A 26,948-nucleotide genomic window follows, 5' to 3' on the forward strand; every position below is an offset into this window, starting at 1 on the left:
ACTTGTCAGTCTGCAACGGATATGTTGGATCCATTGCAGTAAGCAGACCACACTTCTTTTCAGTCCCCAATAATTCCAGACAGGCGGGTGCATTTCCCCATAGAGCCTATAGGGGTAACGCATATGCCCCGGGCTACAGCTGGACCACAGTTGACCATGGGGAGCGGACACTACACTGTTCGCTCCCGCTGGCCGCCCATGGTCAGGTGGCAGATGGGAATCGAGCCTGACTGTCTCGTAGTTCACTTCTAGAAGGCATTTCTGCAGCTTCTGCTGCATTTCCAAAGATAAACACCTTCTTCTAGACTAAAAAGAAAACCATTCAATTGTTCCTCAAAATGCCATGTTATCTCTGGATTGGTCTGTGAAGCAGTCCGTCTCTTGTGATTTCTCTAATTCTCAGACATCAGTCAAGATGCTGACTGGATGAAGACTATTTAAAAATGTTACCACTGAAAAAAAAATTCAAAAGTATAAATCACAAATGTCATACCTACTCAGTGCCCAATACCGGTTTCTCATGGACATGTCTAAGGGTTGGAACTCACTAGAGCGATGTTGTGAGCGTTTAGGGAGCGATTCAAAATGCTAGCGATTTCCCTAAACGCTCAGCTAATGTTAATGGATTGGTCAAATTCCACTGGAGCTATTGCGATGACCAAAATCGCAAACGCAGGACATGCAGCATTTTTAGCGTTTTGCGTTTCTGCAATGTAATGTATATAAACGCTGGCATAATCGCTCGTCAAAACCTACACAGAGCGTTTTTGCTAGCATTGTTAAATTACTGCACACTGTAAAAAAAAATGAAAATTAATTGAAAGGACCAACCAGAATTAAAAACGCTAATCGCTACACAATCGCTGGCAAAACGCTTACGCTTTTTAAAATCGCTACTAAAATCGGCAGCAGGGCCGGCGCTACCATAGAGGCAAAGGAGGCAGCTGCCCCAGAGCTTGTAGGGGCCCCCAGTGGCTACAAGAGGAAAAAAAAATTTCAAATTGGCCTTATAGTTTTTGAGAAAATCGATTTTAAAGTTTGAAAGGAAAAAAGTATACTTTTAAATGCGGTAAATGTCACTTTTAGTAGCAAACCTTACGGTAGTGTAATTTTACATGCATCAAACGAAAGCGCAATAAATTTCCTGACAGGGTTTCCAGGGGGTCCATACGCAGCCGCAGCGCTTTGGCCAGGGATCGCTATACAGCCGCAATATGGCTGTATGAAGATCCCTGGCATTTTTTCCTTTTTTCCCAATTTTTTTTTATGTTTAGAGTGTGGGAATTTAAAAAAAAAAATTATGTGGGGTCCCCCCTCCTGAAACTTTTTAACCCCTTGTCCCCCATGCAGGCTGGGATAGACAGAATGTGGTGCTCCGACCGATTGGGACTTCACACCCTGACTATACCAGCTGCAAAAAAGGTCCCCTAATGCCGATTTTTGTTCCGGGGTATATGTTGGGGGGGGGGGGGGGGGGGCAGGTTTATTTTGCCCTGGGGCCCCATTGTTGCTTAAACCGGCCCTGATCGGCAGAAAATGCTCATGAAATCGCCTACAAAACGCTCATTAAATACGCTAGCAATTGCAATTAGAGAGAGTGTTTTGTAGTGGGTTCCCGGTGTAATGTCTGATTGCGCTGCCCGGAAGCTCCCCTCCACATTGAGTAGCACGCATGCTCAGTGTAAAGTTAATGATGCTGCTAGAGATAAAATATGAAATATCTCCGCTCCCACACCTCTTACACTCCCCAAATTTTCAGGGTAGGGAGGGGACCCCCCGAATGACCTCTATGCCAAATTGCAGCCCCCGAGCCCCGCTGGTTCAGGAGATAGATTAGAGAAACCTATCTAGGGACCCAGTGGGTCTGGGGGCTGCAATTTGGCATATAGGTTGTTCGGGGGGTCCCTTCCCTACCCTGAAAATTTGGGGAGTGTAAAAGGTGTGGGAGCGGAGATATTTAGTATTTTATCTCCAGCCGCATCATTCTATAGGAAATGTGGCCGCACAGTCTTCTATTGCGCATGCGGGGCAGCGCAAATCCACAGGCAGCGTAATCAGACACAACACCGGCCTCAAAGAATTCCCAGGGCAAAATTTCCTGTAACAAGACCCCAGTCTGCCTTGAAATGAGAGATGTTGGACAAGGCTAGATAAAGATGTTTTTTCAGGCCTGGAAGGTTACAGAAGGGGTTGTGCGTCTCTAGAAGTGCATATGGTGTTGTTATAACCGCCTGTCACATCTACAGCATGAAGCAGCTCAGCCTGACTTCTAAATGAACCATTATCAGATGCACATTGTGTTCCTCCCAGCAAGGAGTGGTACGGCCCAGCACCTGGAAGAAAGAGAATGCCACTCACCCCCGCTGATCGGGTTGGCCCACGGCTCTTCTTGCTCACTGGGCTGATGACTGGATCCCTGCTGGGCTTGGAACCTGCACTGGAAGCACCTGCCAAGTACAATAGTGCACACTGTCAGCAGCGCTTTTATAGGCTGTGTAACCAATCGATGCAAAATGAATCCTAATTTTCTATTATTTCAGCAAAACAAAACATAATATTTGCAGCAATCTGCTACAACAGCTCTAAGTGAACAGTTTCCCAGCTTTTACTTCTCTGTATCCTTCCCGCTGTATAAGGTAAAGAGAGGACATCTAGAAAAAAAAAACAGATCTATATTCTATTTAGGTGTCCCCAAATCACTAAATGTTCAGAAAAAAACTCTGCGTGGGAGTGTACGTGTTAACGTATCTCGACACAGTAGGCAATTTTGAGTGGCTAGTCATTGGACAATTGAAACCCCCTCCATGTAGTATACCTGCACAACATGTTCGCAGTATTCAAAATCTGTAGGCTCTCATGTTATATGGAGGTGGTAAAATTGGCTATTCATTGCCCAATCAAAATTTGATGTGTGTACCAGGCTTAAGGCCTCTTTTATAAAGTAGGTAGTGACGGGGTTACAAAGGCTGCAATTAGGCTGTATGCAATTGTAAGAGGACTGCTTCAGTCGGGAGCCGGGTTGTGCTACTAGTAGTAAATATCGATAATGCACCCAGTCTCACTTGAACCTTACATTCTAAGCACCTAAACCGAACCCCCTACTAAATGCCTAACCTAGCTCTACCCTAAGTTCCTAAACCGAACCCTCCCCACCTATCGCCTAACCCTAACCTCACACCTCTAAGTGCCTAAACTGAACCTCGATACCAGTGCCCAAATGACATTTAGTTGTAGTCGATTGTCTATGATTTGCTACAACCTTTAAAGAGACTGTAATATAGAAAGACCCTCTGGGGGATATTTACCTTGGGAGGGGGAAGCCTCTGGATCCTCATGAGGCTTCCCCCATCCTCCTAGTCCTCAGGAATCCAGCTCTGGCTCCCCCGAAACCACAGCCGACAAAGGATGTCAGCTGTGGCACAGGAGCACCTGCAATATTTACCTGCCGTGGCTCCAGCGCAGGCTCAGGTGGAAATAGCCAAGCCTGATCGGGACCGTTCTACTGCGCAGGCACAAGTCACCTACGCACTAGAGAGGACCCAATCAGGCTTGGCTATTTTCACCGGAGCCCAAGCGGAGAACCGTTACTGCGCCTGCGCTGGATCGCGGAATGTAAATATTTACCTCGCCGACGTTCAGAGGCTTAGGAGGACGGAGGAAGCTTTATTAGGATATAGAGTTTTTTTTGTTTTTTAATTCCTATTTGGTAGTAGACTGGCTACATCCTTATTGGGTGCTGGATTATCGATAATTAATGCAGGAGTCTATAAGATGCCTGCCAATCCCCACACTCAAATGACCTGATCCGCCCAATTCATGTGTGAAAGAGGCCTTAGAAGTGAAGTTAACCGTGCCTCACTGAGACTTTGCACGCTCGTCCCTGCCAGCGCCGCTTATCTACACCATGCCATATTGCAGCGATCCGGCGGCTCGATTAGCCGCCGGATCACCTCTTCCGCGTGCCCGCCGCGTCCCCGCTCGCCGCGCGTGCGCCGCATTCGATACCCCGCTCGTGCACGCTCGTCCCCGCCGGCGCCGCTTATCTCCCGCACGATTCCCTGCCATTGTCCCCTCGCGGGGGAACGAGCAGGGAATCGGCGGTGCGGAGATCCGTCCTGTCGGATCTTATCAATCGAGCCGCATCAGCGGCTCGATTGATGAGGAGCATCGCGGCCGCATCTACTCGTGTAGATGCGGCTTAAGTTTTGTTTCCTGGCACTATTCCCTCATAGTAGACAACTGAGTGGTTGCCTGAGTAATTGGCAAGTTGGACATATCAAGGGTGAGGATTGGGTAAATGGCAACCAGATATACATATATATATATATATATTTTCTTAAACAACCTTTTAGCCTATCACATTGTTAGTGGGTGTGTTTATAGATAAGGGCAGTTGGTGCCGTCCTTTTTTTCCATGCCTGCCAGCAGTAAGGATGTTAACCTGCAGGCTCACAGGATCAAAAACATGATGAATTACACTGCGAGTATCAATCATTTTGTGATCTGTGATATTTTTTTTAACGTCTCACTTTGCAACGTCTTGATTTATATATTTTTTATTCCTTAATTCTATCTTCCAGTAAAGTTTCTCTTTAACCACTTAAGTACCAGCAGTCTCTGCCCCCTTAAGGACCAGAGGGCGCTGTACCAGAAATGGCGGAACACCGACGAATAGCCGCACATACCCGCCGCAATCGCCGTCACCGCCGCACGTCTGGAACCTGGGCCAATGGGAGCTGCTTACGTTGATAGACAGGGCCACGAGCCAATGAAATCGGCTGCTGACCCGCTCACAGGGAGCTGCCATTCTAAAGACGGCAGAGTGAGTGAGCTTGCGGCGGGGAGACAGCGGCGAGATCGTCGGGAGCAACAAAAGCGTCGAACATGCAGCGTCACTTGATTGAAAGCTACACCCTGGCAGCCATCAAAACAGGGCGTAGATTTCAATCATTGAGGTCCTAAAGTAGTTAAGCATACCTGTAACACAAAATCAAGCTGTAAAGCCAATAGAAAAAAGCAGTGTGAATGGTGTAACAGAACCCAGCAGTGTGAATGGTGTAACAGAACCAAGCAGTGTGAATGGTGTAACAGAACCAAGCAGTGTGAATGGTGTAACAGAACCAAGCAGTGTGAATGGTGTAACAGAACCAAGCAGTGTGAATGGTGTAACAGAACCAAGCAGTGTGAATGGTGTAACAGAACCAAGCAGAGCGAATGGTGTAACAGAACCGAGCAGAGTGAATGGTGTAACAGAACCCAGCAGTGTGAATGGTGTAACAGAACCAAGCAGTGTGAATGGTGTAACAGAACCAAGCAGTGTGAATGGTGTAACAGAACCAAGCAGTGTGAATGGTGTAACAGAACCAAGCAGTGTGAATGGTGTAACAGAACCAAGCAGTGTGAATGGTGTAACAGAACCAAGCAGAGCGAATAGTGTAACAGAACCAAGCAGTGTGAATGGTGTAACATAGCCAAGCAGTGTGAATGGTGTAACAGAAAAAAGCAGTGTGAATGGTGTAATAGAACCAAGCAGAGTGAATGGTGTAACAGAACCAAGCAGTGTGAATGGTGTAACAGAACCAAGCAGTGTGAATGGTGTAACAGAAAAAAAGCAGTGTAAATGGTGTAATAGAACCAAGCAGTGTGAATGGTGTAACAGAACCGAGCAGAGTGAATGGTGTAACAGAACCAAGCAGTGGGAATGGTGTAACAGAACCAAGCAGTCCGAATGGTTTAACAGAACCAAGCAGTGTGAATGGTGTAACAGAACTAAGCAGTGTGAATGGTGTAACAGAACCAAGCAGAGCGAATGGTGTAACAGAACCAAGCAGTATGAATGGTGTAACAGAACCAAGCAGAGCGAATGGTGTAACAGAACCGAGCAGTGTGAATGGTGTAACAGAACCAAGCAGTGAGAATGGTGTAACCGAACCGAGCAGTGGGAATGGTGTAACAGAACCGAGCAGAGCGAATGGTGTAACAGAACCAAACAGTGTGAATGGTGTAACAGAACCAAGCAGTGTGAATGGTGTAACAGAACCAAGCAGTGTGAATGGTGTAACAGAACCAAGCAGAGCGAATGGTGTAACAGAACCAAGCAGTGTGAATGGTGTAACAGAACCGAGCAGTGTGAATGGTGTAACAGAACCAAGCAGAGTGAATGGTGTAACAGAACCGAGCAGTGTGAATGGTGTAACAGAACCGAGCAGTGTGAATAGTGTAACAGAACCAAGCAGTGTGAATGGTGTAACAGAACCAAGCAGTGTGAATGGTGTAACAGAACCAAGCAGTGTGAATGGTGTAACAGAACCAAGCAGTGTGAATGGTGTAACAGAACCAAGCAGTGTGAATGGTGTAACAGAACCAAGCAGTGTGAATGGTGTAACAGAACCAAGCAGTGTGAATGGTGTAACAGAACCAAGCAGTGTGAATGGTGTAACAGAACCAAGCAGAGCGAATGGTGTAACAGAACTAAGCAGTATGAATGGTGTAACAGAACCAAGCAGAGCGAATGGTGTAACAGAACCAAGCAGTGTGAATGGTGTAACAGAACCAAGCAGTGTGAATGGTGTAACAGAACCGAGCAGAGCGAATGGTGTAACAGAACCGAGCAGAGTGAATGGTGTAACAGAACCGAGCAGAGTGAATGGTGTAACAGAACCAAGCATTGTGAATGGTGTAACAGAACCAAGCAGTGTGAATGGTGTAACATAGCCAAGCAGTGTGCATGGTGTAACAGAACCAAGCAGTGTGAATGGTGTAACATAGCCAAGCAGTGTGAATGGTGTAACAGAACCAAGCAGTGTTAATGGTGTAACAGAACCAAGCAGTGTGAATGGTGTTTCTCACCAGAGGATGGCTCTGTTCTTGCTGTCTGTGACCTCGTTTGACGACAGGAACTGTTGCCCTCGCTTCCAAGAGGCATAAGGCGGCTGGGCATGAAATCAGGATGAGTCGGTGAGGCAGGGCTGTGAGTCCATGGGCTGGAGGTGGGCGGAAGTACAACTGGGGGAATCTTCTCTCTAGAGATGACAGAACAGAGGTCACAGTTTAGAGGGCAGGTTTCTGTTAAAACTGTGTTTAGTAGATGATAGACAGAATAACTCATCAGGTAAATTAACAGTCCATCAGGGACTCCTGTGGTAGGATCTCTGCACTTCCTACCTGAGTTCCTACCTCCACACACCTGCCATGGCCATTACCCAGTGCTCTAAAAAAAATTATTTTTAATTTTTCTGGCTGATTTGATGAGATCTGTTGATGATCTATTGCCTCCAAGCTACCTGATGGATTTCAGATTGTTGATCAGAAGGGTGTCTTAGTGCAGTGTTAAATGTTATTTCCAGCAGCTGGGTAAAGGAGCAGCAGGGAATCAATGGCCGCCCAAAAAAATTTGTACTGCATCCAGCACTACAAGTTTGATCCATTCTCAATCAGAATTCTGCTGCAATCTAATCAAGCCCATTGTGTCATCTGTGTCTGTGCAGCTATCCATACAGTCTTAAAGTGGATCGGAGATAAACTTCTACTCATTGCATAATTGTGTTCCTTACATATAGTTTATAGGGCATTCCTCAAGCCAAATATTTTTATTGTTTTGTTTTAATACTCTAATTCCATATAAACTAAACAAGTCTTGTCCACAGCTTCTCCAGAGAGCCTTGGCACTTTGAGCCTTAGTAGCAAGGGCTTATGGGAGCTCAGTCTAGGCAGGAGGAGGTTACTAGACAGACATTTCAGAGGCAGAGGGGAGGAGGGAGAAGTCACATTTTCACAGGCGGCTGAGGGCTGGAGATGCTATCAGCTTGCCTGTGTGTAACGTGACAAACAGAACATGGCTGCCCTCATTGTATCACAAGAATAAATAATCATAAACTGTTGAAGCTGTTTGCAGCTAGATTTGCTGTGTAAACTACCTAAACTTTAGATAAGATAAATAGACAAGTTACTTGTTATAGTTAGTTTTTCATCTCGGATCCGCTTTAAGGGAAGGAACACACTAGGCAGAATCGCATGTGCATTTTCCATAGCACATAGTGGAAAATTTATGTATTAAGTATTCGGCCCCCATGAAGTTTTCCACATTTTGTCATATTACTGCTACAAACATGAATCAATTTCATTGGAACTCCATGTGAAAGACCAATACAAAGTGGTGTACATGTGAGAAGTGGATCGAAAATCATACATGATTCCAAACATTTTTTACAATTAAATAACTGCAAAGTGGGGTGTGCGTAATTATTAAACCCCCTGAGTCAATACTTTATAGAACCACCTTTTCCTGCAATTACAGCTGCCAGTCTTTTGGGGTATGTCTCTGCCAGCTTTGCACATCTAGACACTGAAATCCTTGCCCATTCTTCTTTGCAAAACAGCTCCAGTCAGATTAGATGGACAGCATTTGTGAACATCAGTTTTCAGATCTTGCCACAGATTCTCGATTGGATTTAGATATGAACTTTGACTGGGCCATTCTAACACATGGATATATTTTGTTTTAAACCATTCCATTGTTGCCCTGGCTTTATGTTTAGGGTCGTTGTCCTGCTGGAAGGTGAACCTCCTCCTCAGTCTCAAGTCTTGTGCAGACTCCAAGAGGTTTTCTTCCAAGATTGCCCTGTATTTGGCTCCATCCATCTTTCCATCAACTCTGACCAGCTTCCCTGTCCCTGCTGAAGAGAAGCACCCCAAGAGCATGATGCTGCCACCACATTTGACAGTGGGGATGGTGTGTTCAGAGTGATGTGCAGTGCTAGTTTTCCGCCACACATAGCGTTTTGCAATATTGGCCAAAAAGTTCCATTTTGGTCTCATCCAGTGTTGCCAACCGCCCCGTAATTTTTTATGCAAATTAAGCTGCCCGTGAATTCCGTAAGGAATTCAGCAGCGTCCGTAAAAGGGCGGCCGATTGGCCGCCCGCCCTGTTTCAGGAGGACAGCGGCGCAGTGGAGGAAGAGCTGTTGGCAGCGGTGGAGAAGGGGGGCAATCTCCCCCCCCCCTTCTCTCACCTTAGTGCTCTCCCTCCCTCGCTGACTGTCCCCCTCCAAGTGCGGACTCCGGAGTGGCGCTTGGCAGCGGGCGGGACTTACCTTCCGTCTCGCTCCTGCGCCGGAAGTTCTGCTGCTCTGGTCTGGACCAGACCGGAGTAGCGGCAGGCAGATCATCCCGCGCCGGCGACGAGAGAAGACGCAGGTAAGTTCCGCTCACTGCCGCCTGCCACTGCGCTACATCTACTGGGGACATATACCTCTGGCTACATCTACTGGGCACATATATACCTCTGGCTACATCTACTGGGCACATATACATCTGGCTACATCTACTGGGCACATATACATCTGGCTACATCTACTGGGCACATATAACTCTGGCTACATCTACTGGGCACATATACCTCTGGCTACATCTACTGGGGACATATACCTCTGGCTACATCTACTGGGCACATATAACCCTGGCTACATCTACTGGGCACATATAACCCTGGCTACATCTACTGGGCACATATACCTCTGGCTACATCTACTGGGCACATATAACCCTGGATACATCTACTGGGCACATATACCTCTGGCTACATCTACTGGGCACATATAACCCTGGATACATCTACTGGGCACATATAACCCTGGATACATCTACTGGGCACATATACCTCTGGCTACATCTACTGGGCACATATACCTCTGGCTACATCTACTGGGCACATATACCTCTGGCTACATCTACTGGGCACATATACCTCTGGCTACATCTACTGGGCACATATAACCCTGGATACATCTACTGGGCACATATACCTCTGGCTACATCTACTGGGCACATATAACCCTGGCTACATCTACTGGGCACATATACATCTGGCTACATCTACTGGGCACATATACCCCCTGGCTACATCTACTGGGCACATATACCTCTGGCTACATCTACTGGGCACATATACCTCTGGCTACATATACTGGTGACATATACCTCTGGCTACATATACTGGTGACATATACCTCTGGCTACATATACTGGGCTCATATATCTGCTGGCTACATATACTGAGGACACTGGCTGTTTGCCATTATGTGCATTTACTGGTGAAAAGCTGTCTCTTATTATGTGCATTTACTGATGAAATGCTGTCTCTTATGTGCATTTACTGGTGCAAAGCTGTCTCTTATTATGTGCATTTACTGGTGAAAAGCTGTCTCTTATGTTCATTTACTGGTGAAAAGCTGTCTCTCATTACGTGCATTTACTGGTGAAAGGCTGTCTCTCATTACGTGCATTTACTGGTGAAAAGCTGTCTCTCATTACGTGCATTCACTGGTGAAAAGCTGTCTGTCATTACGTGCATTTACTGGTGAAAGGCGGTCTCTTATGTGCATTTATTGGTGAAAAGCTGTCTGTCATTACGTGCATTTACTGGTGAAAGGCGGTCTCTTATGTGCATTTACTGGTGAAAAGCTGTCTGTCATTACGTGCATTTACTGGTGAAACGCTGTCTCTCATTATGTGTATTTACTTGCCATGCCCACTTTAGTCGCCGCAAATTTCCTCGAACATGTTGCCCCCTACCCATTTGACTGACCCCTCATATGTGCCAGTCTAGAACCGGCCCTGTACCCCTGCCTACATATACTGGGCACATATACCCCTGGCTACCTGTTCTGGGGACATCTATACCCCTGGCCACCTATTCTGGGGACACCTATAGACCTGGGGCTACCTATTTTTGGGGAACCACTGCTGTCAGATAAAATGTATTTTGGGGAACTGCTGCCAGATTATGTGTATGTTGGGGGAATCGCTGCTGCCAGATTACATCTATTTTGGGGGAACCACTGCCATATTATCTGTATTTTTGGAAGAACCTCTGCCAGATTACGTGGATTTTTGGTGAAATGCTGTAAGATTACATGTATTTTGGGGGAAGGGGGGGAAACACTATGGCAGAGCTCAAACTTCCCTGGCAGACCTTTCACAGCAATATTAAAATCATGTATATTTGGTTTCACCCATGACCACGCCCACATTCTGTTGCGTGGCCACGCCCATTTTTTCGACGCGCTACGCGCGGCGCAAGGGGTTTTGTCAGTAAAAAAAAAATCTTTTCTCAGTACATTTTTGGGTATTTGTCAGTAAAAAATAACGTGAAAGGTTGGCAACACTGGTCTCATCTGACCAGAGCACCTTCTTCCACATGTTTGCTGTGTCCCCCACATGGCTCGTGGCAAACTGCAAACGGGAATTCTAATGCTTTTCTGTTAACAATGGCTTTTTTCTTGCCACTCTTCCATAAAGACCAACTTTGTGCAGTGCATGACTAATAGTTGTCCTATGGACAGATTCCCCCACCTGAGCTGTAGATCTCTGCAGCTCGTCCAGAGTCACCATGGGCCTCTTGACTGCATTTCTGATCAGCGCTCTCCTTGTTCGGCCTGTGAGTTTAGGTGGACGGCCTTGTCTTGGTAGGTTTACAGTTGTGCCATTTCTGAATGATCGCTTGAACAGTGCTCCGTGGGATGTTCAAGGCTTTGGAAATCTTTTTGTAGCCTAAGCCTGCTTTAAATTTCTCAATAACTTTATCCCTGATCTGTCTGGTGTGTTCTTTGGACTTTATGGTGTTGTTGCTCCCAATATTCTCTTAGACAACCTTTCAGGCCATCACAGAGCAGCTGTATTTGTACTGACATTAGATTACACACAGGTGCACTCTATTTAGTCATTAGCACTTATCAGGCAATGTCTATGGGCATCTGACTGCACTCAGACTAAAGGGGGCTGAATAATTACACACACCTCATTTTGCAGTTATTTATTTGTAAAAAATGTTTGGAATCATGTATTTAATTTCGTTCCACTTCTCACGTGTACACCACTTTGTGTTGGTCTTTCACGTGGAATTCCAATAAAATTGATTCATGTTTGTGGCAGTAATATGACAAAATGTGGAAAACTTCAAGGGGGCCGAATACTTTTGCAAACCACTGTATGTGATTCTGCCTAGTGTGTTTCTACCCTAAGATGGCCAGATACTATGCAGTTGCGAATGTCCAATCTTACTACTTCCAATTAGTATGCGAGCTTACTGAAACAACCAGTTAAAAGTAATCACAGTTTTCTGTTTCTTATACTCCATAATTGTGGTAAAATTGGAAAATCCTGATCGCATGGTGTATGACCAGATTTAGGAGCACTGGGGTCTGTGAGCAGATTGTGGCTCTATAATTGCTCATAAACGACTTCCCATGAATTACAGTTCTGCATCTTCACAGAAATGCAGGAATACTTGGAAATGTAGCCTGATATTTGTTGTTTCTCCTTCATTTGAAGTCGCACCTGATTGACCCACACACAAGATGCATTCAAAAGGGCCAGCAAGAGAGCAGCAGTGGTGGCCCATGAACACTTCCACTACTTTCCTATTGTCTGATCGCCCCAATGGCAATTACAATTGGCTGTATACAGTTTTTGAGTTTAGTTGGGCTTTATTATTTGTATTTAGATATAGTTTTCATCCTTGCACCTTTTCAGTAAGGCTGACACTGTTGCTGGTCTATGATGAGCCGGTGGGAATTGTGGTGAAGGTATTCTCCCCTCAGTTATTGGTTCTTCCTCCTGTTTCTCTGGCTCCAGTGATTGTACTGGTGAAACTGCCTTTATCTCTGTCACAGACACAGGTTTCTCTAGTGATTTTCTCATTTTGCCTCTTACTGGAGTGAACCATGCCAGAGCCTGGAACATAAAACATGAAAAAGATACAGATTTTAGCTCCTGAGTTCTACATCAGACCACATAGGCCCTGTTCTAATGTGGCAGCTGAATCAGGGCGGTGCACAAACATTGTACTTTATTCATTATTACTGTACATTTATTTGTGGCTGCCTTTACTGGGTTCACCCAGATGCTAGCAGAGGACTATTCTAATATTCCAATAGTAGTAAAACTTCATATTAGAGGCAACACTAACTTTAAAAAATAGGAAAATAGGAAATATAGGAAAATATTTTAAAAGGCTAAAAGGGTACCTGAAATGACAGCTGATATGATAAGACAAACGTGTATGTATAGTCCCATTCCCAATAAACGCCTTCAGTACCTGTTTTCTCTGGCCTCTTAAGGTCCAGAGACCGATGGCACCAAAAACTGCTGCACACTGACAGATCGCCGACAGAATTGCCGCTGCCGCAGCACACCCGTTGCCTCAGGCCACACACTCTGCCGTCTTTATGATGGCAGAGCTTTGTAAGCTCGTAAGAGAAACAGAGGCGCCAGCAGGATAAAAGGTAATAAAAAATTTTAAATTTGCTGGGAGGCAGTGGTGGACTTACCTCCGGAAGGCAGACTCAAAATACTGTCTGAATTAAACAAATAAATTTATTATTGGTACCCCAAAAGATGCAACGCGTTTCGCAGGCACAGCCCGCTTCATCAGGCAATAAGATAGGGGACAAACTGTGGACAAAGACAAAATATGTTGCTGTAGCGAGCCACATAAAATTAACAAAGTGTGTAGTATCATGCAAATTGTATGCAACATTTTCACAATATAAACACTGGATATAAGGTTGCACAATTACAACAAGGTTGACAGACCCTAGCATCATAAAATCCACAAAAAAGTCAGTGCATCTTGTAGCCTAAGGAATAATTCAATTTAGTGTAGGAGGCAAGAAAGTGCAGAGTGCTAATTATGTAGTGCAAAATATTGCTAATAAGGTGCCATAGTGTAGTAGCACAAAATGTGTGACCGCAGACACAATTAATTGTAAAGTGCAGCAGTATAGGGCAAGTATAAGTAAAAATGCATTGCATAAAAGTATGTAGTATCATGCAAATTGTATGCATCATTTTCACAATATAAACACTGGACACAAGGCTGCACAATTAGAACAAGGACTACAGACCCTAGCATCATAAAATCCACAAAAAAGTCACTGCATCTTGTTGCCTAAGGACAAATTCAATTTTGTATAGGAGGCAAGAAAGTGCAGAGTGCTAACTATGTAGTGCAAAATATTGCTAATAATAAGGTGCAGTAGTGCAGCAGCACAAAATGAGTGACCGCAGAAAAATAATCATAAAGTGCAGCAGTACAGGGCAGATATAAGTAAAAATGCATTGCATAAAAGTATGTAGTATCATGCAAATTCCTCTTTTTTAGAACTCCCATCAGCACTATCCCAGAACATTCTCTCTACCCAATTGCCCAGTCCCCGTTCAGAGCGGGTGTTCTTACAACCCACGAACAAATTAAAACGACAGCTATCAGACACAGAAAAAGAGGTCGTAGAGGGAAAAGAAAAAAGAAACAAACTGTAATCACAATTCCCCAGCCCAATCCACCACCCTCACCCCATAACAATAAATGCATTTTCAACCTTTCAGACCATACCCTCACACCTCATGAAACCAAACTTTTGGAAAAAGGACTATCTTTTGCCCAACAAACCAGGCCAATCTGCTTGAACTGTTTTCCGATCTCAATTGTTACATACGAAAACTTACCTTGAAGAGACACTTTGCAATAAAAAAACTCAAACCCCCTACCAATACAGACCCCATCACGCTCATCATCACCAATAATGATGCACTACCCACTGTTACTGCATCCCATTTGGAAATTGAAACTGAAAAATATATCACCACCACACTCAAAGGAAGGTCACGTTTTTACCCAGTGGCCTCAAAAGGCAATTACATAGATACATTTTACTCCATGGTTCTAAATGACCTACAAATACTCCATGATAATCTACCTCCTTACAAATCCAACCTCAATCAACAAGAGTCCTCTGCTTTGAAATCTCTGCAAAAAAACCATGGGCTAGTCATAAAACCCGCAGATAAGGGAGGGGGGATCGTCATTCTTAATCGGTCTGATTATCTGGAGGAAGCGGCCAGACTCCTGGGAGATCCAACACATTACGAGACAATAGCTATTGACCCCACCCCTTCTCTAAACAGTAAACTCAAAGCTTTTATCAACAATGCCTTTCTAAATAATATTATTACAAAGAATGAAATTTTTTTTATCATCAATACTCAACCCAAAACTCCCCTATTCTACTATCTACCGAAGATACATAAGAACTTACACAAACCACCAGGTAGGCCCATCCTCTCGGGCATCGACTCCATCACCAGTAACTTATCAAAATTTCTAGATCAACACCTACAACCCCACGTTCAGTCTCTGGATTCCTTTCTCAAAGACTCTCAACATCTGATACTATTACTACATAACATCACCTGGCAGCCTGATTTTGTCTGGCTAACATGCGATGTCACTGCTCTGTACACCAATATTCCCCACTCCTTTGGTCTCACCTCCCTACAACACTTCCTTGCCTCTGATACTTCCATGCCACACACACAACAAGCCTTCCTTATACAGTGTGCCGAATTTATTTTGAATAACAATATTTTCACTTTCAATGATAAAATATACCATCAGACCAGCGGCACAGCGATGGGGAGCTGCTTTGCCCCATCCTATGCCAATCTCACCATGGGCTATCTAGAACATCTCAATTTGACCACCAACAATCCATATTCACACAACATTATCTTTTATAAACGATACATTGATGATCTCATCTTTATTTGGAGGGGGGACACCACACTCATCCCTCACTTTGTCAGTTACCTTAACTCCAACACAGCCGGTCTCCAGTTCACACACCACCACCACACATCCTCCATAGAATTCCTAGACCTGACACTTTATATTGACATGAACCACATCAAAACCAAAACTTACTTCAAGCCGGTTGATGCGAACAATTACATTCACTTTGACAGCTTCCATCACCATCCCTGGATCACCAATACACCTTATAGCCAATACAGAAGAATTTACAGAAACTGTACAGATCCACAACAATATGAAACTCAATCCAATATACTCACCCAAAAGTTCACGGCTCGCAAATACCCCAAGAAATTAATCAAGGATGCCAAATACAAAGCCAAAATACCGAAGTCCGCCACCAATCTGTCCACCCCCTCCAACACAGAAGGTCCACCTAGATTTATTACACGTTACAATTCCCAACACGTGCAAATACGAAACATCATTAAGAACAGGTGGGACATCCTTATGCAAGATCCATTCCTCCGGCCTCTACTACCCCACAAACCAGCTATCACCTATAGAAGAGCGCCAAATCTCAAAAACATTCTGGCCCCCAGTCGACTCTCTGCGCCACACCCCACTCATAATACCCCACCCCAACAGGCTCCAGGTTGTTATCCATGCAACAAACCTCGTTGTACAGCCTGCAAATTCATCCAGCCAGACACCTCCTTTACTTCTTACATTACCCATATCCAGTATCCGATCAATAGACACCTCTCATGTGAATCCAAGTATGTCATTTACCTCATTTCATGCCCCTGCCGGCTCCAGTACGTGGGGCGGACCACCCAAATGGCACGCAGCAGGATTGGCCAGCACAAAAGAAACATCATTAACAAATTTCCCCTTCACAGCGTCTCACGTCACTTTTTCACCCATCACGACAATGATCCCGATTTTTTTCGTATTACATTAATTGACTCAGTACGTGCTCACTTGCCGGATGCCCTTGATCGTCTCAGAAAAACTGAAATGTATTGGATACAAATTCTGAAAACCCTCGTCCCTGAGGGTCTAAACGAGCAACTCGAAAAAATTCACTAAATTCACTATCATATCTAGCAGCGTTTTATTCATTTCTGCCGCTCTCTTTTATCAAAACTCTTTTATCATACCTTTTAATGATTATATTTATTTAATGATGATTATATAAATATTGTGTATGTTTATTTTTATCTTATTTTTATGTTTGTGCTATATATTGCATCCTCCGACTAAAATTCCTACAAATACAGAAGTGGGCATTTGAACTAAAATCTATGCAAGATGCTAAAATTGTGGTATGGGTGTTGTGTGTTTTTTTTTTTTCCCCCTATTTAATTCACTAGGTGCCATACCGTTTAATAACCACATGATGGCAGCAACACACTACTATAGTAGTTTTCAATACAAATGGCCACGTTACATTTGGCAACAGCCGATTGGCTGCCTGTCCCCCTCCACGTATCTCTGCCCCGCCCACCCTACACCCTCTGCTTCCTTCCATTGGCAGACACATCCCAGGCACCATATATAAAGCATGAAGTGTCCTCACTTCATCACAGAGGTGCCATTCGTGCTACTGACGAGCTACTGGTAAGACTACTACCATTTCTATTTTACTATTTTATCCTAAAATATATTTCACAATCCCTTGCTTATATTCACTATACCCTGCCGCACTACAACTTTTATGCAATTGACTTTTATGCCATGTATTTTTATTAATCTGTGCCGTATACTGCTGCACACTACGATTATTTTTTCTGCGGTCACTCAGTTTGTGCTGCCACACTTCAGCACTTTATTAGCAATATTTTGCAGTACATAGTTAGCACTCTGCACTTTCTTGCCTCCTGCATAAAATTGAATTTTTCTACAGGATTCACTGACTTTTTTGTGGATTTTATACCGCTAGGGTTTGCCAACCTTGTCTCAATTGTGCAGCCTCATATCCAGTGTTCATTTTGTGAAAATGTTGCATACAAGTTGCATACAATTTGCATGATACTACATACTTTTATGCAATGCATTTTTACTTATATCTGCCCTGTACTGCTGCACTTTATGATTATTTTTCTGCGGTCACTCATTTTGTGCTGCTGCACTACTGCACCTTATTATTAGCAATATTTTGCACTACATAGTTAGCACTCTGCACTTTCTTGCCTCCTATACAAAATTGAATTTGTCCTTAGGCAACAAGATGCAATGACTTTTTTTGTGGATTTTATGATGCTAGGGTCTGTAGTCCTTGTTCTAATTGTGCAGCCTTGTGTCCAGTGTTTATATTGTGAAAATGTTGCATACAATTTGCATGATACTACATACTTTTATGCAATGCATTTTTACTTATACTTGCCCTATACTGCTGCACTTTACAATTAATTGTGTCTGCGGTCACACATTTTGTGCTACTACACTATGGCACCTTATTAGCAATATTTTGCACTACATAATTAGCACTCTGCACTTTCTTGCCTCCTACACTAAATTGAATTATTCCTTAGGCTACAAGATGCACTGACTTTTTTGTGGATTTTATGATGCTAGGGTCTGTCAACCTTGTTGTAATTGTGCAACCTTATATCCAGTGTTTATATTGTGAAAATGTTGCATACAATTTGCATGATACTACACACTTTGTTAATTTTATGTGGCTCGCTACAGCAACGTATTTTGTCTTTGTCCACAGTTTGTCCCCTATCTTATTGCCTGATGAAGCGGGCTGTGCCTGCGAAACGCGTTGCATCTTTTGGGGTACCAATAATAAATTTATTTGTTTAATTCAGACAGTATTTTGAGTCTGCCTTCCGGAGGTAAGTCCACCACTGCCTCCCAGCAAATTTTAAAAATTTTATTACCTTTTATCCTGCTGGCGCCTCTGTTTCTCTTACGATAATACTGTGTCCACCCCTGGTGGAGGGGTGACCTACCCCTACTTTCCTGATCCACAGAGAGCGACATCTTAATCCTGAGTGAGGACAGGTCTAATCTCCTCACCTGCATCTACAGTGGTTGCCTAAGAGGTAACCCATGTTTGTGAGTATATTCATCTCACACTTACATTTATCCACGGTTTCCAATACATACTACACTATATTGGGCTCTCGGTGTCTCCTATTTATGAGCTTTGTAAGCTGGTCAGGAGCCGCTTTCATTGGCTCCTGACCCTGTGATCAATGTAAGACAATGGGATTTGCTCACATTGATGACAGGGTCAGGAACCAATGAAATCGGCCCCTAGACGTCTTACAGAGCTCTGCTGTCATACCAACAGCAGGGCGAGTGAGCTGCGATGGGCAAAAAGCAACGCAATCGGCAGGAGTGAGGAGAGCATGCGGCGGTGCTGAGGTGAAATGTACGCCCTGGCAGGAATAACAGCCTCCAAATAGGGCATAGATTTCAATCACCACCGCCCAGAAGTGTTTAAGGTACACATCTTTAACTTATGCCCTCTGCCAGGGTTCGGGACCCGATCCCCTTGGGTGACATCGCTGGGCTGGCCAGTACAGATGCATGTCAGCTATTTAGCTGACAACGCGCTCTGTTGCTATGCGGGGGTTGGAGGGACGACGGGGTGGCACGTGCGTGAGGTTATGTGGCGGGTAGGAGAGCAGCATGAACAATAAAGTTGGCCGTCAGTTGCGTGAGTTGATCCATCGGGTGGATTGCTACTGTACGCAAAACTCCCGTGTGGCTGAGAAAAACACTTGGGATAGAAAAAAAAAACTGAAAAAAAATTTCAACAGTCAGGGCCTGTTTCCACTACAGCGGAAATCAGCGGAATCCGCAGAGTTTCCCTGCAGGCAAATCGCGCGGGGAAACTCTTCCATAGGGAATAATGGTGCCGCCGGCTAAATCGAATACCATAGCGATTTGGCCGCCATTGCTGTCAGTTTTGGTGCGAGTGGCAGCGAATCCCATAGCCGTGCATGGCACAGCTTCTGGGATTCGTCTGCGTACTTGCAGAAGTCTTGTAGGACGCGCGGCGGCTAGTGGAAACCCAGCCTTAAAGATGCATCAGCATGGGAAAGAGATACAATATATAGATACAATTGTTTATCTCAGCAGTTTATTTTCACTTCAGGTTTGCTTGAGTTACATTTAATACAAAAGTAGGTATTTTAAATTAGTTGCATTCAAAGTTTTGCTTAAAAAATGTTCATTTGTAACACTTTGTATGTTTCTAACAAGTTACCTGGCCGTTGGGGCTACACAGGATGGTGGTACATCGCGGCTCTGTCACAAATGTGTTCTGTTCCTTCCACAAAAAGTCTGTAGGGGGATTTTGAGTTTTACCAGCAGATGAAGCCCAAACCTGCAGCAAGACACAGAAATACACTCTCACTGAGCACTTTATTAAGAACAGCAGCTAATCATCACCTGCTTATTTACAGTATCCAGTTGTCTAGCCAGGCAATTACTGCAGCTAGCTAAAGAAGCCCATATGTATTGATGCCCATAAAGATGCCCATACAAATGTATTTTACCCAGCAGATTCAAACTCTACAATCAAATCTGTCAGAGATTGATGAGCCAACATGGCTGTTCCGATCAATATTTCAGTCTTAATTATCAATCATTCTGGATGAAAAAATATTGCTTAAAAGGGAGTGGGTCAGGTGCCCAGCAGAAGTGCTGACTAATGGACTCCCCCCAAGGTTTCCCTTCATCTAAAACAGAGCTCCCTGGGGCCCCTGCAAAGTGTTGGCAGCAAAGCACACTCACCTGTCCGCTGGCTGGACCTGTCTCCATCCCCACCAGTTCCCCTTGTCCCAGCAGAAAGTACGTTACATGACCACTGCTAGGTCACGGGGGAACAGGAAGCCAGCGGGGATGGAGACAGAACGCAGGAGGGAGCGTGGCAAAGGACAGGTGCATGCGCTCCACTACACTCTGCAGGGGCCCCAAGGAGTACTAAATGTGGCGATTCCTGGGGGCTTGGCAGTCAGTCCCCCATTGCGGCAGTGGTGGCTCCATAGAATTGTAATAGATTTTAAGATGAATTCTCTTAAAAATACTGCAGTGTGTAGCACTAATAGATCCCTCTCTGATCAGATTTTGATCATGTCCGATCTCCCCTTCGATTCTTTTGCCGTTCGATTTCTGATAGAAGTGAATGTAAAAAGATAAGAAAAATGAGCAGAAGATAAGAGAATCGGCTGCAGAATCGAGCGGCAAAAACGATTGAGAGTAGAAATGCACGGCAGAAACGAACCGTCTATTCCCAGCATTATTACTCAAACTTCTACTGATCCTTCTGATGGAGCAGAGTGTTCTGTACATGCAGAAAGCGGGTGTGGTGGATCACCCATAAGAGGACTCTTTTTTTGCCCTTTTGATTGTAAAAAGGACCTTCCCAAATATACATTATATGCAGATAGGCAGCTACTATAACAGGTTAGAACTCTTTACCCTAGAAAACATGCAGAGATAAACCATACACCACCATCAGATAATGCAGCTTACTTAAAAGGAGAGGAACACAGAGAGAATACAGGAAATCACAATACCATAGAGAACACTGCAACACTTTGCATACACAGTGACACCTTGTAGTTGCTTTACTATACTGCAGTTTAGGTTGTTCTGTTGATACTACCAGCACCTTCAACTTGATGAATGGCTGTGCTGACTAGAGATGGCCCAGCCTTGGAGAACTCATGGAGAAGCATGTGATCAGTCTGATCAGCTGATAGATTTGTAAGCCTCTGATTTGCTGTGATGACTTCCTGGTTTAACACATGATCATGACCAGCAAATCAGAACCTTACAAATCTATCAGCTGATCAAACTGATCATGTGCTTCTCCATGAGTTCTCCATTCTCCAAGGCTGGGCCATCCCTAGTGCTGACCAGTATGGAAGCTCTGGAGCTGATCTCACTTTGTTCAGATCCATTTTGCCTTATTACATCTTCTCCAATTTCTGGAATTAGTGAAAATGCAGAGCTGCAGCTGTCACTGTAGGTGGCCTCTGGTTATGTTGGTTTCCACACAACCACTTTCTACACTTGGGTTTGTTTTAGGGCTGCATTAAAATGAAAAACAAAAAACAAAAACAATAAGTAAACTGATTTGTAAGGCACCTGTAGTACTCACCGTCACTGTACAGCGTCCCATCACTCTGGTCTTTGGAGGGAACCTGTAGACCGACACGGGGTGACCCAGAATATTCTGTTGGAGGAGACATCTGCCAAGGTCACCCTCTTTATCTAGTGATCTATTGAAGATCCTGACATAATTTCCACTTGGGCCAACCTCAGAAATTTCCAGATCTCCAATGGCACTGCAAGATCCCAAAGATATTATGTTAGTGTTGTCCTTGTTAAGCAATTATTATCATTAACTGAAAGCAAAATAAACTCATAAGATCAGTAACAGTACAAGAACTATCTTATATATAACTTTTCTGGAGTCCCACATTCTTATTTTGGGTTTAAAGTAAAACTGAAGCGACCGTAAAAAAAAAAAGCTACATACTCACCTATGGATAGGGAAGGCTCTAGATCCCATAGAGCCTTCCTGGACCTCTCTCCATGCCCTCGGTCCCTTGGCCGAAGACAAGCTCTGCACTGTGCATGTGCAAGTGCGCACTCATGCATGTCCAGTGCCTAGCCAAGCGTCTTTGGAAGGACTCGGGACACGAGTCTCCAAAAGGTTGCCATTTCTCAGTGAAAACGGTACTGGAGCATTTTTGCCGATAGTGGTTTATGGGAAATGTTCTACAGCTGCAGATACCTTTTAGACTTTAGAAAAAACAGCGATACAGTAAACTCATCATCACCAAATGGACATCATAGATATACAGTATATATAACCATCAGTAATAGGAGAGGAGCTGAAGGTGCCGAGTAATGTTAACTGTCAGTGTATTTCCATGCCACTAAATCCTGCTGCTCTTTGACACCCCTGCTGTACACCACGAATGATCTGTGCTGAGATGGCATAACTGTGTATTCCCTGTCACGACATTGGACAGAACATGAGGCCTTCTAATTATGATTATTTAGAATTTATAGCGCCATCTTCTGCAGCGCTGTACAGAGTCTAGTCCCTTAACTGTCCCTCAGTTCAGTGAAGCTCACAATCTAATCCCTACCATAGTCATATGTCCATCGTAGTCTAGGGCCAATTTAGGGAGAAGCCAATTATCTATATGTTTTTGGGATGTAAGAGGAAACTGGGGTGACCAGAGGAAACCCACGCAGGCATGAAAGAACACATGAAAGAACATACAAACTCTGCGCAGATAGTGCCCTGGCTGGGATTCAAACCGGGGACTGCAAGGTGAGAGTGCTATCCACTACGCCACCAGCAAGGTGGCGTAGTGGATAATAAAACATGCATCAAACATGCTCATGCTCAGATGATCATTAGAAGCAGCACGCATGAGCATTTTTCACCTGTTACTGAGCACTCTATTCACTATAATGAAGTGGCATTAAAACTAAAAAAGACCAAGCATCAAGAAGATCACGACAAACATAGCCACATTCTTTTGATGAAAATGTAGACTGTATTAATGTCCTGGCTGTCAAAGCAGGAATTATTACTTAGGCATGACCCAGGACCCTGTTTCAGGTACTGGAACAATTGTTGGGTGCACCTACAGGTGATGCAACAGGTGTCTGGCACAACCTGTCACAGCTATAAGAATAAAAGGTTGCGCACCTCAGCTACATACACCAGTTGCTAAAACAGTTAGAGGAACCTGGGGATCCAGATGATAAAAGGGTTGTTGTGGGGCCGCCGCCCAGGTTGTGCTAAGTTGGTGTTGGAAAGAGTACTTTGCCTGTGCCCAGTGTTCTTTTATTACTTTTTAGGGACTGTTCTGTTGTATTACTTTATCCTAAACCACAATCCTATATAATAAAGCCTAACTGTCCCTGCGTCATCCTGTCCCTGTGTCCGTGCATGTGCAGCACAGACAGCGTTGGGACAGGAGGACGGAGCCAGGGAGCCGGGCAGGCGTGTGTGTGGCGGACGGGTGCGCGTGCTTCTGCACTAACTTGCGGGGGTGGCTCAGAGACCTAGAGCCCGTTTTTAAGCGGGCTTAGGTCAGCTAGTAGCTTTATAAAGCTTTATACAGTGCATCTCGTTATCGAAGCTCGCTTACCTGAAGAGAGGCAAGCCTCAGGATTCTATTGAGGCTTCCCTCAGTGCTCTGATGTCCCACGTCACTAAGCTTGGCCCCTGGAAGATTAGTGACAAGGCATTGACGCTAATCATATCGGGGCCGTTTGCATACACCCAGTAATGCTGATAGTAAAATATCAGTATGAAATACAGATCTTTTACTAAAAAAGTGTAAAATATGGGCATGAAACATTTTATTATGGTCAAATTTAACCGTTCCCTCACACAAAACCTTCTTCCCCGACACCTAACCCTTAAACCCAACTACCTACCTAACGTCTAAACCTTAACCCCCGCCCAGACACGCTCCCTGCCTAACACCCCCCCCCAGCTACCTAAGGGCTTGCTTCCACTAGTGGCAGTGCTATGATCCCATTGCATCAGTGGCTAGTGGATATGGGCCCTTAACCAAACTACTTCCCCCCCCCTCCCCCCCCCCCAGCAAAAAAAAACCCCGCAAAATCTCAGGTGCCTAAAAATATTGGAATTTGGATACCCCCGGTGTACCAATTACCGATATTTTATATTGGCGCGTGCCTGTGTAGTAAGTACTGCACAGCTGTGCTCGTAACAGAGGAGAAGGGCCGTGCTTAGTGACGGGGCATTGAACCACCATGGGAATCCTCAATAAGATCCTGAGGCTTTCCTCTCTTCAGGTTAATATCTTATTTAGAACTCGATGGAATCAATCAATTTTGATCGATCGGACAAAAATCGGCTGAGTGTATGGGCCCCTTAAAGGTAGCCATACATCTAACAATTCTGATTTAATCTACAAAGCGATCAACTTTATTGGGGAATCGACTTCAGTATGGTTGATCAAAAGTTGCAGCAGCAGATCAACCAAGATTTTCCATCCTGTCAGATAGATCAACTCAAATGAAATCAATTGAAATCGGCCGCAAATCTATCGATCTGATAGAATTGATTTCCGATCAATCTATTCCATAGAATCGACCGATCAATGGCTGAAATCGACCAGTGTATGGGCCCCTTTAGGGTTGTGCTGTGCACATGTAGAGTGTAGGGCACCAGGGGATGTTTACACCCAGTCTAGTCTAGGGTGTGAGGGTGCTGCAGGACTGCAGTGCTGGCAAAGCGGGGCTTGATCGAGCTTCGGCTCAGGATTGCTTCAGATGTCTAGGTCCTGGCCAGCACTATTATAAGTATGGGAGTATTGCCTGGTATTATTATTATTATTGATTTATAAAGCGCCAACATATTCCGTGGCGCTGTACAAAGTAAGAAACAAACATTGGGTACATAATACAGACAATGGTGTACACTAATATACAACATACATAATTAGTGACAAAATACAAAAAAATGATACAGCATACAAAATACTACCTGCCCGCCACTAGAAACTACCAATCTACTGCTAAAATCTACTGATCATTACCTACAATCTCCAGAGTGGTTGATTTATTACTGTTCAGTACAGCTGATGTAATATGGCAAAGTTGTGCTGGTTTTGGGAAGGAAAATTCCTATTTTGGTCCCAAATCCCTCTCTGTCCTGTTTTGTCTTTCAGGACTGATGTATTTCTCAAATATAAAGTGCTTATGGGATGCTAAACTGATGTATAGCTTATTTTGACATTTACTCTTAAATTATTTGTGGTATGCGTGACTAAGGGCATGTTGGGGTCATATAAGGCTCACTTTACACTGCATGCAATTCAGATTCTGATTTTTTTTAATCAATTTTTTTTTAATCGATTCAGTTTCCGATTTTTAATCGTTACTGCATGCTGCCTTTTTATTCCTCTGTTTTTCTGTTGATTGCATTCAGGGAAAATCGGAATTGCAAATCGGAATCGGAATTGCAAAACGGATTTGCAGTGTATGTCAGGGATGTGTCTAAAGGTGTCCCTCTTTTAGATCTCAGAAAGTTGGGAGGTATGAAAGTGGACAGGCACATGCGTCATGCATAAGTCGGATACCCATGAGCCATGGTGAGTGGGAAAGCAGGCAGCCACTTGTAGCCTGCTCGCAATCTGCACACTACTTTGGGCCTGCGTGGATTACCTCGAAAGCACCAGCCATTGAGACCTATGCTTCCTGTGTAAGCTGCTGCCTGATTACTGAGACAGGGAACACACTTGTCTTTTAGTTTTTTGCGGGCGTTTTTCTGCATGCTTTTTCTGCACACCAAGTGTGTTTCTATGCAGGAAAACGTGCTGGGTTTTTTTCACAGCAGTTGATATAATTGATAGACAAAATGTGCAGAGCCATCATGCAGAATGTCAGTTTATTTTCTGCACACGAAAAACATATTAACTTCCCTAGCGTTCTGGATGAGCTAGGCTCGTCCAGAGATGCCGGAGGCCACCGCTCACCCTGCTGGGCCGATTCGAAGAATTTTTTTCTTGAAACACGCAGCTAGCACTTTGCTAGCTGCGTGTTTCTCCGATCGCCGCCGATCCGCCGCGTAATAGGGCCACCGCTCACCCTGCTGGGCCGATTCAAAGAATTTTTTTCTTGAAACACGCAGCTAGCACTTTGCTAGCTGCGTGTTTCTCCGATCGCCGCCGATCCGCCGCGTAATAGGGCCCCCCAGACCCCGTGCACAGCCTGGCCAATCAGTGCCAGGCAGCGCTGACGGGTGGATCGGGACTCCCTATGACGTAGATGATGTCATTCCGTTCGTCGCCATGGCGACGGGGAAAGCCCTGAAGGAAATCCCGTTCAGAACGGGATTTCCTGATGGGCATAGGCGCCGGCGGCAATCGGAAGGGTGGGTGGGAATTGGCAGGGAGGGAGGTATCATGTAGCTAGGTATAAAAAACCATGCGCAGAATCAGAACGCCCAGCAGGTTAAGTGTGAACTAGCCCATTGATTAACCACTTGAGGACCCACCCTTTACCCCCCCTTAAGGACCAGCGCTGTATTATGTGATCTGTGCTGGGTGGGCTCTGCAGCCCCCAGCACAGATCAGGGTGCACGCAGAGCGATCAGATCGCCCTCCTTTTTTCCCCCATATGGGGATGATGTGCAGGGGGGGTCTGATCGCGTCTGCGTGCAGGCATGTTGCGGGGGGGGCACCTCAAAGCCCCCCTCCGCGGCGACATTCTCCCCCTCCCTCTCCTACCTCCCTTTCCCGGAGATCCGGGCTGCACAGGACGCTATCCGTCCTGTGCAGCCAGTGACAGGACGTCCCCTGTCACATGGCGGCGATCCCCGGCCGCT

At 44.8% G+C, this 26,948-nt stretch overlaps 1 protein-coding gene across 3 annotated transcripts in view; it reads right to left on the reverse strand.

Moving 5' to 3' along the window:
* The window catches only part of LMNTD1 (lamin tail domain containing 1), a 249,695-nt gene that overhangs the window by 32,206 nt on the left and 190,541 nt on the right, over window positions 1-26,948 (reverse strand). For all 3 annotated transcript variants that reach the window (XM_068277587.1, XM_068277585.1, XM_068277586.1), the window contains exons 12-16: window positions 21,720-21,906; window positions 19,818-19,937; window positions 12,524-12,732; window positions 6,850-7,022; window positions 2,359-2,447 (exon numbers count right to left, since the gene is read on the reverse strand). In XM_068277587.1, coding sequence (XP_068133688.1) covers window positions 2,359-2,447; window positions 6,850-7,022; window positions 12,524-12,732; window positions 19,818-19,937; window positions 21,720-21,906 — 778 coding nt within the window. The remainder of the gene's footprint in view (window positions 1-2,358; window positions 2,448-6,849; window positions 7,023-12,523; window positions 12,733-19,817; window positions 19,938-21,719; window positions 21,907-26,948) is intronic.

Source organism: Hyperolius riggenbachi, chromosome 3 (assembly GCF_040937935.1).
Source record: "Hyperolius riggenbachi isolate aHypRig1 chromosome 3, aHypRig1.pri, whole genome shotgun sequence".
Taxonomy (NCBI): domain Eukaryota; kingdom Metazoa; phylum Chordata; class Amphibia; order Anura; family Hyperoliidae; genus Hyperolius; species Hyperolius riggenbachi.